The 16,432-nt window shown below is 38.9% G+C and overlaps 1 protein-coding gene across 19 annotated transcripts in view; it reads right to left on the reverse strand.

Moving 5' to 3' along the window:
• Grk4 (G protein-coupled receptor kinase 4) overlaps positions 1-16,432 on the reverse strand; it is a 115,183-nt gene that overhangs the window by 62,224 nt on the left and 36,527 nt on the right. For 13 of the 19 annotated variants that reach the window (XR_007110574.1, XR_007110571.1, XR_007110575.1 and 10 more), the window contains 2 exons: positions 6,999-7,111; positions 267-344 (listed from right to left, as the gene is read on the reverse strand). Coding sequence is in view for 11 of the 19 variants with exons in the window: in XM_047567220.1 (XP_047423176.1) it covers positions 267-344; positions 6,999-7,111 (191 nt within the window). In the remaining 8 variants the exon portion in view is untranslated. Of the gene's footprint in view, positions 1-266; positions 345-6,998; positions 7,112-16,432 lie in introns of those variants that run through there. The other 6 variants (XM_047567222.1, XM_047567224.1, XM_047567223.1 and 3 more) reach the window with 3 other exon arrangements.

The following is a 16,432-nucleotide window of genomic DNA, read 5'->3' on the forward strand; positions in this document are numbered from 1 at the left end:
AAAATGTTATTTTTACTCCAAGAGAAGCAAATAAAACTTTAATTATACATTCTGTTTGAAGAAACACAAAGTTTTCAATTCTTTGTTTCATTTTTCTAAGGGACTTAATTGTTAATTCCTTACTAAATCAAACAAAAAAGGAGAAAAGGAATATTTGTAAGAAATTAAAACATTTAACATACTTGTAATATCTTAAAGTAAAAATAGCTACACTTTCATTATTTAAGTAATCTATTTATAAATCTTTATTCTAATGAAGAAAACACCTCATTATCGAAGAATGTCTCTAAGATTGATAATCCGTAATCTCTTCGTTCCTCATCAATGGCAACTTCATACTCTGTCTGATTGGAGAGACAGGAGAAAAGAAAAATATAAGTTGTGCAGCTTCACCAACAATTTTTCATAATAGTTCAAATTCTCTGACTTATGGGACTGACTTGGCACCCTGAGAACCAGAGAGTTCTATTGATCAAGTATCTACAGCTCTTCTTTGGGAATGTAATAAGGGCCATGAGGGAGTGAAAATGTCAATTATTATTTGCGGGGGGCACTGGGGATAGAATGCAGGGTCTCACACATGCTAAGCATATGCTCCACTACTGAGCAATACCCCCAGCTTTAAAACATCATTTTTAAAAGGGGGTTAATAAAGTAGTAGAGCAACACTCTCCATTATACTCTCCATGATCTATTACATTTTAATCCATTCATTGTAGCTAAATAAAAATGGACTAGACAATAACATTTTAGAAATTTCCAAGAGCCAGAAATTTCTGTCCAGAGCTCACAGAGAGGTCAGAATTGGTGATACCAAAGTAGGAGTCACCCACATCAGGAGTCAGGGGAGGGACCATAGAGCACATAATGCCATCCAACTGTTGTTAGAGGAACAGAAATCACTTCATCAACTAGCTCCTGAGAATTCTGGAGGCCTTTCCAAACTTGGTGTATCCTTAAAACCTGGGGACCGAACCAACTGTATTCTGTGCAAGGCGTACCCCGTTACCATAGAAGATCCAGCCCTGAGCATCCCAACAGCTCTACAAGGCAGAGCTGGCAGGAGGGAGAAGCTGCTCCCAGCCGGCTCCATTTATGTGAGTAGGTGCACCATCCACACTGCTTCTGATAAGTTGCTCCTCAGGTACAAAAGTTCACCATGTAGGGACTTGGTTCAGCTAGTGTATTTTTAGTTCTATAGCTTCTTTATTTAGTTTTTGTTTAAATGATCTATCCAGTGTTGAGAGAGGTGTAAGTCACCCAGTATTATGGTGTTTTGATCTCTTTGATTCTCAAAATTGAGAAGGGTTTGTTTGATGTATGTAGATGCACCACTGTTTGGGGCAAAAATATTTACAATTGTTATGACTTATTGATATATAATTTGCTTAAACAGTATGAAATGTCCTTCTGTGTCCCTTCTGATTAACTTTGGCTTGAAGTCTACTTTATCCTCTATGAGGATAGAAACCCCTGCTTGTTCACAACATCCATGTAAATGATATTTTTTCCCCATCCTTTTACCTTCAGTCTGTGGATGTCTTTTCCTAGGAGGTGAGTCTCTTGGACACACCATATTGTTGGGCCTTGTTTTTTAATCCAATCTGCCAGTCTATATCTTTCAATTGATGAGTTTGGGCCATTTACATTCAATGTCATTATTGAGATACAATTTTTATTCTCTGTCATTTTGATTTATTTCTGGTTTTTAATTTGAATTAATCTCTCCTTTGATTGACTATTCTAGTATAGTTCCTCCCTTTGCTGGTTTTCACTTTTATTTTTCATTTCTTCTTCATGAACTATTTTACTGAGTATGTTTTGGAGTGAAGGCTTTCTAGTTGTGAATTATTTTAACTTTTGTTTATCACAGAAGGTTTTTATTTCATTGTCAATTCTGAAGCTTAATTTTGCTGGGTATAGTATTCTTGGCTGGTATTCATTTTTTAAAAATACTAAGTTAACAATGGACCTTTATTTTATTTATTTATTTATTTGTTCATTTATTTATTTATTTATATGTGTGCTGAGGATTGAAACCAGGGCCTCACACATGCCAGGCAAGCACTGTACCACTAAGCCACAACCCCAGCCATGGCATCCATCTTCTTCCAGAGCTTGGAATCTATATTATTCCAAGACCTCCTAGCTCTGAGTGTCTGGGTTGAGAAATCAGTTGAGATCCAGACTGGTTTCCCTCTAAGAGTGACTTTTCATTTTTTTGTGGCAGCCTTTAAAATTCTATCCTTATTTATTTATTTTGGTGCCAGGGTTTGAACCCAAGGGCACTCAACCACTGAGTCGCATCACACAGTTCTATTTTTTTTTTGTATTTTATTTAGAGACAGGATCTCACTGAGTTGCTTAGTGCTTCGCTTTTGCTGAGGCTGGCTTTGAACTCACCATCCTTTGGTCTCAGTCTCCCAAGTCACTGGGATTACAGGTGTGCGTCACCATGCCTAGCTTCTATCCTTTTTCTGTAAGGTGTCTTCATAACAATGTGCCTTGGTGTGGGTCTGTTGTAATTTTGTGTATTTAGAGTCCTATAAGCCTCCTGTACCTGATTTTCCATTTCATTCTTTAGGTTTGGAAAATTTTCTGATATGATTTCATTGAAAAGATTGTGCCTACCTTTGGTTCATATCTCTCAGCCTTCATATATCCCAATAAATCTTAAATTTGGTCTCTTCAGGTCATCCCATATTTCTTGGAAGTTCAGTTCATGGTCTCTCAACATCTTTTCTCCATGGTCATCTTTATTTTCAAGATTATATATTTATTCTTCATTGCCTGAAACCCTGTCTTCCAAGTGGTCTAGATGCTTTCTGTTGAACTTTTAATCTGGTTTATTGATTCCTTCATTTTGAGGATTTCTGCTTTTATTTATTTTCCAGAATCTCTTTATTGAAGTGATCTTTCACTTCTTGTATTTTCTTTCTGATATTACTCCTTACATCATCCTCTACCTCACACATCAGTTTAATTATGTACATTCTAAATTCCTTCTCTGACATTTCTTCCACTGTAGTGGCAATGAATACTGTTATTAAAGTATCTTGGTTTGTATGGGTGATTTGTTCTCTTGCTTTTTCATGTTGTCTGTGTGTCTACCCATCCAACAACATGGATATGAGGTATTAGAGTTTCTATCCTGTGGACTTATAGTGTCCTTGGGAGTCTCCAGTACCTCACCGTTTAGGGGGAGACAAATAATAAAAACAACCAATGCAAATAATATGTAACACTAAACCAAATAGTTCTTACTATGACATCTACAATGTTGTCACAATAAACAGAAATGATATAATCAGTTACTGCCATCAATAAAAACAGTAAAGTTTGCAAAATGGTTTACAGTTTCGTATGGTAGACAGGGAGAGAACAGAAGTAATGTAGAATGTGATGATTATGAGGGAGAAGGAGGACAGAAGTAAAAATTAAAGGAAGAGTGAAAGAGAGAATAGAGATTGGCTGTTAGCAGAAGAAAAGAGAGAAAGGGATTCAAGGAAACAGATAAGTGAGAGAAAAAATATATAAAGTAAAAATTTTAAAAATTAAAAATTAAAAGAATTACAAAATAAAATTTAAATATATTAATCAAACTTCCTAGTCCTCAAAAAACTGATCCATGAAAAAATAACTGATTTTAAAAATGCTAGAAATGAGAAAAGAACAAAAGCCAAACACGAATAAGTATTAGTGTGCAGGAACCATTAATGTCACAATTAGGCAGAGAAAAGACAAAAGAAAAACAAAAAGATCTCAATGAAAAGTTAAAGAATTGTTTCCACTGGAGTTCAAAAGATTCTCAGTTTCCCTTCTCTCAAGTTTTAGGTGGTATTCTGGAGTATGATGCTTGCTCCACCCTCAGGGTGGAGATGCTAGAGAGAGGCAATCGCGTAGGCAGCATTCCTGGGGGGATTAGGTTTAGGTAGGTTCCAGGCTCTATGCTGAATGCCAGTTGGTCTGGAGATTCTAAATCAGTGCATCTTCAGTGCCCAACAATTGCTGGTCCACGCTGGAAGATCGCACCCCAGTATCTACCCTGGGTTCCACTCAAGTGGTAGAGGAGCAAATTCTTAGTCCGTGATGTTACCTTTGGATTTCAAGTTTCCTGGTCTTGGGTTCAGTCTCCAAACTCAATCTCTCCTGCCCCTGCCCTTTCGAATTACTGGCCAGGAGCATCTCTCCCAGCCAGTCCCGCAAGCAGCCAGATTAGAGGGGGAGGGGTAGAGCTGGGTGAGTTTCCAGAAACCCTGTGTAAACCTCCTTCCACGTTTGATTTTCTCCTGGTCATTCAGGCACACTCTATGCCCATGCAGTGTGAGTCTGCCAGGCCTGTATTTCAGGCCAGACTTGAATTTGCCAGGACTCAGCTCCCTCAGCTGCCAGTCCCCAAGTCGTGACTGAAAATAGTTCTTTCCTCTGCCCTCTGTCCACCACTGGGAGAGATGCAGTTTCTGTCCTATACAAGGCTACTGTGCAGTGTGCCCTTCAGTTTAGCCAGGCAGTGTCTCTGATCTCTAAACTCTCTACCCAGACATGCCTCAGTCCTCCTAAAAAAGCCAGTTCCATTAAGTCCCTTATCCTTCCACTGTGCTCACAGAGGGACTGCTCTGGCTGGTACTTCCAGGTGCGGTAGTGGCTGTGCTGCTGGAGATTTCTTCGTTATTATAGCCAACCTCTTGAATTCCCAGTCTGCTTTAAGTGTCCACTTAAACTCCAGTGAAGTCCCCTCCCCCCTTTTTCTTCATTCACCACTTTGCTAAGGAAACTCCCTATCTGCTTTCTTGGTTTTGCACCACAGAATAGCCAGGAAAGTGACCTATTCTATTCTGCCATCTTGAAACCTCTCTCAGCTAGTAGCGTTCTGCATCATGGGACCACTAGGGCCTTACTTGCTCTGAGGCCCACTTTTGGTCCAGGGAGGTACTAAGTAGGTGGCCCTGTAGGAAGTGGGGTCCCAGTGGGAAAAAGGTGATGTACATGAGCTTGAAGCCCCTTCCTGCATCCATGCATGAAGCACCAGGTAGGGCACCCAGCACTTCACCAGGAATGCTGCTGGTCAGACCTGCTGTATACTCTGAAGTGCACAGTCTCTGTTTCCCTGAGGCTTTAGAGGAAGGTTTAGGTGGAATTCCTTCCCTCTAAGTTCCATCCTGGACCTGAAGCTGGGGAGTCCTAACAAGGTTCTGGGAGGGACTCTCCAGCAGACCAGTCTCAACTCTCCAGTTCCACAAAGCACTTTTGTTTTTTAATTCTTACTTCAATCACACAAGAGACTCTCCTTCACCTACTTTGGGTAGCTGTTTAAGCATTTATACCAATGTTTTGGGAGGTAGAACAGAAGTCGAACTTTTCCTGGCAGTTGAGCATTTTTCTCCCTTACTTCAGTTGACTTGATGGAAGGGAGATTATCCTACATAATCCAGGTGGGTCTCACCAATGAATTGAAAAGTGCTAAGAGAAGAGCTGGAGTGTCTCTGAAGAAATTCTGCCTAGAGACAGCAGCTTTGTCCCATTTCTGGAGAGTTCCACCATGTCCTTCCTGATGGTTCATCCTACAGATTTTGGACTTTCCTAGTCAGATTAACCACCATGTAAGCAAATGCCTTGTAAATCAATCTTTTCAAATCTACCTCCTAATGGCTCTGGTTCTCTGGTCAACTAAGTTTTATAGATGCCATTAATTCATTCAACAAATACTGAGCAATGGCTGTGCGGCGGGGTGATAAGATGCAGTCTCTGCACCAAGAACCTGTAATCACCTATCACAGGACAGTCAGAGCAGTAAGTGCTGCACAGAGAGCACCATCAAGTGCTATTTCTGAACCCACACAACTGGTACCAGAACATTTTTTAAAATTTTTAAAAAACTAAATCTGTCACTACATCAACTGGCTATCACCTAGTAAATAATAGGTATCATGATAATATCAGAAGATTTAAACCCAAAATAGAATTTTAACTATGCACTTTAGCTATTTTACTGGAAATAAGAATTGTAGGTCCTTAAATTCTTAAACTAGGGTTGTTTGGTAAACATAAAGCATTACATGAAAATTTATACACATGTTCTACTCCTTGAACCAGGAAGGCATGGCCCATGCATCAGAAACCTGGCTTTAAAAGAAGTAACTGACTCCTTTCTAAGTCTTGTCTCATTTTAATGATAGTGCCAGAAAGGAACAGACTAGGGGAGTCTCAAGTGGTAGGAAGCAAATAAAAAAAAAAGGGCTTCAAATGTTTTTCTGAAAAATAACATTATAAATAAATAACTTCAAGAAGTTTTTAAGGCTGTGAAGCAGAAAAAGTGAATACAAACTCAATGATATAATAAAGCCCCTGTATATAATAAGTGTTTGATATGTATTTGCCGATATAACTAGGTCTGGTCAAAGCTGAGAGGGTTATAACCTTAGTACAAATAACAAAAAAAGAGTTTTTCTGCTGATTTCCACCCATTTTCTATTGGTTGGTTACATATGAACTTCATGGTTTTGAAATTCTAGGCTTGCCAGTGGTCTTCATAAATATTTAGAAACACGAAACTTTTTACTTAGGAAGAAGTCACAGGTAAAGTACATCTCAAACAGGATACGAGAGAATGTCAGATGCTGTGTGGAGCACAGTAAATTCCATCATGTTTCTTACAATGACATGATCCCTTCTGAATGCTCCCAGGCCACGGGTCTACCACTGAGGGCAGGAAGGGTGCTGTGCAGGTGACTAAGGAAGCACATGGCTTCTTTTGTTTGTCAACCTGGCACAGATGAGGGCAGCAAGGGACAAAAGCACTCAGTGAGCAGATGCAACTCCCCAACACCTGAGATGTAATTCCATGTGCAACACCATCTCACGCAGAAGGGATTTCAATACTATGATGATACTATGACACCAAGACAACTCGTCTATTTACATCTACATTATTGTCCCAGAACTAGTTTTAAAATTTTCAAGCCAGACTGGGCAGTTCAACCCTGAAATGAATCACTTACCACTGCAACCAAGAATTCAATGCACCTCTTAAGATCTGGTTTTGTATCACAGAATTGCCTGAAGAGAAGTCTTCCTATTGGCTGCTTGTCACAAAGACTGCTATAATCCTTTTCTGGGTGAAGAAAGGGGAAGGGAAACAAGCAAATAGAATGGTTACAATTTACTAAATGCTATTCTGCACCTTAATATTCTTACTAGATATAATGAAAGTAAAAGACATTGTAGTATTATTTTTGCTGTACTATTGTTTTTTAACTTTTATTTTACAGACTGTATTTTGATTCATTATACACAAATGGGGTACAACTTTTCATTTCTATGGTTGTACACAATATAGATTCATACCATTCCTGTAATCATAAATGTACATAAGATAATGATGTCTGTCTCATTCCACTATCTTTCCTTCTCCCACCCCTCCTCATTTCCCTCTGCACAATTCAAAGTTCCTCCATTCTTTTCTTACCCCTCCACCCCACCATTATGTATCATCATTCATTTATCAGATAAAACATCCAGCCTTTGGTGTTTTGGGGATTGGCTTATTTCACTTAGCATGATATTCTCCAACTCCATCCATTTACCATAAACAGGTAGACCAATGGTACAAAATAGAGGGTACAGAGACAAACCCACATAAATACAGTTTTCTCACACTAGACAAAGGTGCAAAAAACATACACTGGAGAAAAGATAGCCTCTTCAACAAATGGTGCTAAGAAAACTGGAAATCCATATGTAACAAGATGAAATTAAATCCCCATCTCTCACCCTGCACAAAACTCAACTTGAAATGCTGTATTATTTTTAACTACTGTTCTGTTTATTAATTTAGACGAGGTTATGATGAACATTAAAATACTTAGAGCCCAAGATAACCGAAGAACTCACAGGGATGTGTGAACTGGCAGGGCCTGCTCTTCTCCAAAAGGAGAGCTACAGGAATGGGGATTTCCTAGAGGCCTCCGCAGGGAAGGCAGGAGAAGAAAGAGACTCTTAACTACAGTTCCCACCCTATGTGCTGCAACCAACTGCACGAATGTGAAATATCCTGCAGGAATGCACTGTTAGAATATTAAAACTTTTTCATTTTGTTAATCTTTTGTATTTAAAATGTCACAAATACAGCTGGGCATAAATGGCACATGTCTGCAACTACAGTGACTTGAGAGTCTGAGGCAGGAGCATCACGAATACAAGGCCAGCCTCAGCAACTTCGTGAGAGCCTGTCTCAAAAGGAAAAATAAAAAGGGCTGAGGATGTAGCTCAGGGGGGGAAACACCCCTGGGTTCAATCCTCAGTACAAAACAAAAGCAAAAACAAACAAAGTCACAAATGTATATGTTTGTCTTTTTTTTTAATTTATTTTTATTGTAAACAAATGGGATACATGTTGTTTCTGTTTGTACATGGAGTAACAGCATACCATTTGCATATTCATACATTTACATAAGGTAATGATGTTTGATTCATTCTGTTAAATTTTCCTTCCCCCCCCCCACCTCTCCCACCCCTCTTTTCCCTCTATACAGTCCCTTCTTCCTCCCTTCTTACCCCACTCCCACCCACCATTATGTGTCATCATCCACTTATCAGCGAGATCATTTGTCCTTTGGTTTTTTGAGATTGGCTTATCTCACTTAGCATGATATTCTCCAATTTCATCCATTTGCTTGCAAATGCCATAATTTTATTAATCTTTATAGCTGAGTAATATTCCATTGTGTGTATATATATATATATATATACACACACACACACACACACACACACACACCACAGTTTCTTTATCCATTCATCAATTGAAGGACATCTAGGTTGGTTCCACAGTCTGGCTATTGTGAATTGAGCAGCTATGAACATTGATGTGGCTGAATCTCTGTAGTATGCTGATTTTAAGTCCTTTGGGTATAGGTCAAGGAGTGGGATAGCTGGGTCAAATGGTGGGTCCATTTCAGGTTTTCTAAGGAATCTCCACACTGCTTTCCAGAGTGGCTGCACTAATTTGCAGCCCCACCAGCAATGTATGAGTGTACCTTTTTCCCCACATCCTCTCCAACACCTATTGTTGCTTGTTTTCTTGATAATCACCATTCTAATTGGGGTGAGATGGAATCTTAGTGTAGTTTTGATTTGCATTTCTCTTATTACTAAAGAGGGTGAACATTTTTTCATATGTTTGTTGATTGCTTGTAGATCTTCTTCTGTGAAGTGTCTGTCATTTCCTTAGCCCATTTGTTGATTGGGTTATTTGTATTCTTGGTGTAGAATTTTTTGAGTTCTTTATATATTCTGGAAATTAGTGCTCTATCTGAAGTATGAGTGGCAAAGATATTCTCCCACTCTGTAGGCTCTCTCTTCACATTGCTGATAGTTTCCTTTGCTGAGAGAAAGCTATTTAGTTTGAATCTATCCCAGTTATTGATTCATGCTTTTATTTCTTGTGCTATGGGAGTCCTGTTAAGGAAGTCTGATCCTAAGCCAACAAGTTGAAGATTTGGACCTACTTTTTCTTCTATAAGATGCAGGGTCGCTGGTCTGATTTCAAGGTCCTTGATCCATTATGAGTTGATTTTTGTGCAGGGTGAGAGATAGGGGTTTAGTTTCATTCTGTTGCATATGGATTTCCAGTTTTCCCAGCACCATTTGTTGAAGAGGCTATCATTTCTCCATTACATATTTTTGGCACCTTTGTCTACTATGAGAAAATTGTATTTATTTGGGTTTGTGTCCGTGTCCTCTATTCTGTATAACTGATCTTCCTGTCTATTTTGGTGCCAATACTATGCCATTTTTGTTACTATTGCTTTGTAGTATAGTTGAAGTTCTGGTATTGTGATACCCCGTTTCATTTTTCCTGCTAAGGATTGCTTTAGCTATTCTGGGTTTCTTATTCTTCCAGATGAATTTCATGATTTCTTGCTCTATTTCTGTAAGGTACATCATTGGGATTTTAATTGGAATTGCATTGAATCTGTACAGCACTTTTGGTAGTATGGCCATTCTGACAATATTAATTCTGCCTATCCAAGAACATGGGAGCTCTTTCTATCTTCTAAGGTCTTCCTCAATTTCTTTCTTCAATGTTTTGTAGTTTTCATTGTAGAGATCATTTACTTCTTTGGTTAGATTGATTCCCAAGTATTTTTTTTTTTTTAGGCTATTGCAAATGGAGTTGTTTTCCTCATTTCCCTTTCAGCTGTTTCGTCGCTTGTGTATAAATATGCTTTAGATTTATGTGTGTTGATTTTATAGCCTGCTATTTTGCTGAATTCATTGATGAGGTCTAGAAGTTTTCTGGAGTTTTTTGGATCCTCTAAATATAGAATCATGTCATCAGCAAACAGTGACAGCTTAAGTTCCTCTTTTCCTATTCGTATCCCTTTAATTTCTGTAGTCTGCCTAATTGCTCTGGCTAGAGTTTCGAGGACAATGTTGAATAGAAGTGGTGAAAGAGGACATCCCTGTCTTGTTCCCGTTTTTAAAGGGAATGCTTTCAGTTTTTCTCCATTAAGAATGATGTTGGCCATGGGCTTAGCATAAATAGCCTTTACAATGTTCAGGTATGTTCCTACTATCCCTGTTTTTTCTAGTGTTTTGAGCATGAAGGGGTGTTGTATTTTGTCGAACGCTTTTTATGCATCAATTAAAATAACCATATGATTCTTATCCTTAAGTCTATTGACATGATGGATTACGTTTACTGATTTATGGATGTTAAACCATCCTTGCATTCCAGGGATGAACTCCACTTGATCGTGGTGCACAATTTTCCTAATATGTTTTGGGATACGGTTTGCCAATATTTTGTTAAGGATCTTTGCATCTATATTCATCAAGGATATTGGTCTAAAATTTTCTTTCCTTGATGTGTCTTTGCCTGGTTTGGGTATGAGGGTGATATTAGTTTCATAGAATGAGTTTGGTAGGGTACCCTCCTTTTCTATTTCCTGGAATACTTTGAGAAGTATTGGAATGTGTTCTTCTTTGAAGGTCTTGCAGAACTCGGCTAAGAATCCATCTGGTCCTGGGCTTTTCTTGGATGGTAGGTTTTTAATGGCTTCTTCTATTTCATTGCTTGATATTGATCTGTTTAAATTGTGTATGTCCTCCTGCTTCAGTTCGGAGAAGCGTATGTCTCTAGAAATTTGTCTATGTCTTTGATAGTTTCTATTTTGTTGGAATACAGGTTTTCAAAGTAGCTTCTCATTATGTTCTGTTGTGATATTTCCTGTTTCATCATGAATTTTAGTAATTTGAGTTTTCTCTCTCCTTCTCTTTGTTAGTGTGACTAAGGGTTTGTCTATTTTGTTTACTTTCTCAAAGAACCAACCTTTTGTTTTGTCAATTTTTTGAATTGTTTTTCTTTTGTTTCAATTTCATTTATTTCAGCTTTGATTTTAATTAGTTCCTCTCTTCTACAACTTTTGCTGTTATTCTGTTCTTCTTTTTCTAGGGCTTTGAGCTGTAATGTTAGGTCATTTAGTTGTTGACTTTTCATTCTTTTCTGGAATGTGCTCCATGCAATGAATTTTCCTCTTAGTACCGCTTTCATGGTGTCCCAGAGATTTTGATATGTTGTATCGTTGTTCTCATTGACCTCTAAGAATTTTTTTATCTCCTCCCCAATGCTTTCTGTTATCCATGTTTCATTCAATAGCATATTATTTAGTCTCTAGGTGTTGGAGTAATTTCTGTTTTTTATTTTGTCATTGATTTCTACTCTCAGTCATTATGATCTGATAGAATACAAGGCAGTATCTCTATTTTTTTGCATTTCCTAAGGGCTGCTTTGTGGCATAACATATGGTCCATTTTCAAGAAGGTTCCATGTGCTGCTGAGAAGAAAGTGAATCCGCTCATTGATGGATGGAATATTCTATATATGTCTATTAAGTCTAGGTTATTGATTGTGTTATTGAGTTCTATGGTTTCTTTGGTTGGTTTTTGTTAGGAAGATCTATCTAGTGGTGACAGTGGTGCGTTAAAGTCACTCAGAATTATTGTGTTGTGGTCTATTTGATTCCTGAAATTGAGAAGGATTTGTTTGATGTACAGGGATGCATCATTGTTTGGGGCATAAATATTTACTATCATTATGTCTTCCTGATTTATGGTTCCCTTAAGCAGTATGAAATGTCATTCTTTATCCCTTCTGATTAACTTTGACTTGAAGTCCACTTTATCTGATATAAAGATGGAAACCCCGCTTTTTTACTGAGTCCATGTATGTGGTAGGTTTTTTCCCATCCTTTCACCTTTAGTCAGTGGATCTTTTTCTATGAGATGAGTCTCTTGCAGGCAGCATATTATTGGGTCTTTCTTTTTAATCCATTCTGCCAGTCTATGTCTTTTGATTGATGAGTTTAGGCCATTAATGTTCAGGGTTATTATTGAGATATGATTTGTATTCCCAGTCATTTGGACTTATTTTTGGTTTTTAATTTGGCTTTGTTTCTCCTTTGAGTGGTTTTTCTCTAAGGTAGTTCCTCCCTTTGCTGACCTCCATTGTTGTTTTTCATTTCCTCTTCATGAAATATTTTGTTGAGGACATTCTGTAGCACAGGCTTTCTATTTGTAAATTCTTTTAACTTTTGTTTATCATGGAAGGATTTTTATTTCATCTTCAAATCTGAAGGTTAGTTTTGCTGGGTATAGGATTCTTGGTTGGCAACCATGTTCTTTCAGAGCTTGAAATATGTTGTTCCAGGCCCTTCTAGCTTTTAGAGTCTGGGTTGAGAAGTCGGCTGCTATCCGTATTGGTCTCCCCCTATATGTAATCTGATGCTTTTCTCTCGTGGCCTTCAAAATCCTATATTTATTTTGAGTGTTAGGCATTTTCATTATAATGTGCCTTGGTGTGAATCTGTTGTGATTTTGTGCATTTGGTGTTCTGTAAGCCTCTTGTATTTGATTTTCCATTTCATTCTTCAGGTTTGGGAAATTTTCTGATATTATTTCATTGAATAGGTTGTTCATTCCTTTGGTTTGTATCTCTGTGCCTTCCTCAATCCCAATAATTCTTAAATTTAGTCTTTTCATGATGTCCCATAGTTCTTGGAGATTCTGTTCATGATTTTTTACCATCTTCTCTGTTTGGGCAACTTTATTTTCAAGATTCAATATTTTGTCTTCATTGTCTGAAGTTCTGTCTTCCAAGTGGTCTAGTCTTTTTTTTTTTTTTTTTTTTTTTTGGGTGCTGGGGATCGAACCCAGGGCCTTGTGCTTGCAAGGCAAGCACTCTACCGACTGAGTTATCTTCCCAGCCCCAGTGGTCTAGTCTTTTGGTGATGCTTTCCATTGAGTTTTTTATTTGGTTTATTGTTTCCTTCATTTCAAGGATTTCTGTTTGATTTTTTTTTTGAGAATCTCTGTCTCTTTGATGAAATGATCTTTTGCTTCCTGAAGTTGCTCTGTTAGCTTATTGGTATTATCATTCATTGCCTGCATTTGCTCTCTTATCTCATCCTTTGCTTCATAAAACATCTTAATCATGTATAATCTGAAGTCCTTTTCTGACATTTCTTCTAACATACTGTCATTGGATTCTATTAATATAGAATCTAAATTTGTTTGGATCATTTTCTTCCCTGTTTTTTCATGTTGTTCATGTACCTTCCCTCTAGCAGTGCAGATCTGGGGTATTGCAGATTTCCCCCTATAGGCTTATAGTGGTCCTATAGGTTTCCAAAACCCTTTCTTTAAGGGGAGATCAATATTAGCAGTGCCCAATTCAGACACTATGCAATCCTAGACCAAATAGCCCCTATGAGGACAATAACAAAATTGTCATAATAAACAGAATGAGTTCAAATATTATCTTCAGTAAAATGAACAGATTTGCAATAAGGTCTGCAGTTTCAAATGGAGGACAAAGAGGATGCAGAGGGATGTAGAATGTGGCTGTTAATGGGATAAGAAAAGAATATACAGAAGTTCTAGATAATAGAAAGGGTGAGAGCGTAATCAAAAGAAATTGAATGTTAGCATGCAAAGAAGGGAGAAAGAGACTCTGAGGGAATAGGTAAACAAAAGGAAAAGAGAGCAAGAAAAGTAAAGAAATAAAAGCTTAGAATTGTTCAATAAGGAGAAAAAAGAAAATCTAGAGTATAACAGTCATATAGTAATGAAACCTCCCAGTCTTCAGTAGCCTAATGCATGAGAGGTACCTGACAATGAGCTTCAAGCCTTCAGCAGGCATCTCAGGATGGGATTTGCCCCACCTAAAAATTGGAGCTATGGCTTCCAGGATTATCTAAAATGGCAGCTCTGGCTTCAAAATGTGTTGGCAAATGGGGAGCTGCAGCTCAGGGTGTAGCCATGGTTAGCAGGAGGTCCTGGAGGCAGGATGCGGTTGGTCAGGCAGGGGTCCTGGAGTTTGGGTGTGTTTGGTGTGGTTGTGGGATCCTGGAGGCCAGGTGACATCAGTCGGTCTGGGGTCCTGGTGATAGGGCGCAGTCAGTTGGTCTGGGGGTCCTGGCGGCAGGGAGCAGTCAGTCGATGTGAGGGCCCCAGAGGCAGAGAGTGATTGGTCGGGCTGAGGAATCCTGGAGATGGGGCTCAGTCAGTCCGGCCAGGAGTTCTACGGGGCCTGGCTATTGTCTCAAAATGGTGGCAGCCACGTGTAATCAAACCAACAGGTACTGTAACAGTGAACTTCCAGGCAACAGCAGGCAACTGGTGCTCCACTGGTGGTCGGCGATCAGGGAGGTGAACCTTGTGCATTGGGTGACGGATAGGTGTAAGGCAGGCGATGGACAGGCGAGAGGCAGGCAAATGGCGGATGATAGATGCCTGACAGTGAGCAATCTGCACTCAAAAAAGGCATTGATATGCTGGCAGACTGCAGGTGAACACAGCAGACAAATGGGGTAAACAACAGGGGATTGATAAGCAGCAAAACTGCCTCACCAAGGAACAGATATCCTCTGCTTGAAACTGGAGTTACGGAGCAACAAGGAACGCAGCCTCCCTCTATTCCGCCATCTTGGATCTGCTATATGTTTGTCTTTTAACTGTTCTTGTTTTTTCCTTTTCTGTAGGAAATATTGTATATCTCACCTCAAATATTGCTATAGTTCTGAGAACAAGGCAGTTAATGTTTGGTCAATATGTAAAGAAGGATATAAAACCAAATAAGTCTTAGGTTCAAAACAGGGTAATTTGTACTTCAGAAAGAAAACCAGTTGCTCTCCAAGCAGTGGCTCCCAACTTGAAATGAACAAACACGTTCAGGTTCCCTAACGTGACTCTAAAGTTTAAGAATTAACATAATGTTCAGAAAAAGTGAGCCAGTTTTTAACAAATCCCTCTGTTAAGCATTATTGATGCCAAGTAATTCTGGGAATCCATCGGTCCCGCTTTGGACCACTGCGTTTGCACGTGGAGAATGCAGGCAAGGATATGAGCTTGGGGTGGCCAGGATGAAGCTGCTTGCTTCAACAAACCTCACAACAGTTCTGCAGAAGTTCTACAACCTACTTTGTCCAATTTGGCTACTCCATTTTACTTTAGGGCTACTCATTAACTATACTTTAAAAGCAAAAGACACAAGCCAGTCAAAAAGTTGTTTTTCAAATGGTGAAAGTTTTGAATAGTTTCCTCCCTGATCCAAAGGTTCAGAAGCATTCCTCATTTCCATCTGAGGATGGCAGACCAGAACACAGGACTGCCTTCCGTCTCTCCAGATTCCTACAGAAATTACCAAATATTAAAACAAAAACAAGACAATTACAAAAACAAAGAAACTCAGAAAAAGAGTAAAGCACCTTCAGGAGTCAGAATTTTGCAAATTTCTTGGAAGAGAGAAAGTTGATGGGGTTGGATTAATAAAGGAATGATCAACTCAAACCCAGGGACAAACTGGGTCTCTTGAGTATGCCCTCCCCAGCATCTAGGTCATAGGAGCCCCCTTTCCAATCCTGATTGGAGTGACTGGTCAAGAGGCTAGGAATCAAGCAGGAGAGATGCTGGGACCCGAAAGGGAGACAAAGAACACTGCTTAAGGAACTAGAAGTGTCCTCTAGCAAAGTGCACAGTTCTGCTATGACAGGGGCAGGGCCTGGTGGGGATGCTGCCCCATTAGCAGGCCATCTACAGAGCCCCACCTGAGAGGATATGGGAAATGGAACCATGCAATCACCAGGAAGGCAGTGCTGGCTGCCTGCGTTCTCCCATGCACCCTTATTACAGACTTGGATGAGCAACTTCAGAACTCCAATTTTGGCAAAAAAGCAGCGGCTAACAAAAACCCTTTTTTACCATATCTGGCTTAAAATTCCATTAATGATTTTACTTCTGCATACATTAGATTCCATATGGTACAAAAAACAAAAAAAAAAACAAAAAAAAAACAAAAAAAAAAACACCACCCTCCAGAAAAAAAAAAAAAAAAACACAAAAAACAAATCATAGAAATATGTCACAAAATTTG

Source organism: Sciurus carolinensis, chromosome 10 (assembly GCF_902686445.1).
Source record: "Sciurus carolinensis chromosome 10, mSciCar1.2, whole genome shotgun sequence".
Lineage (NCBI taxonomy): Eukaryota > Metazoa > Chordata > Mammalia > Rodentia > Sciuridae > Sciurus > Sciurus carolinensis.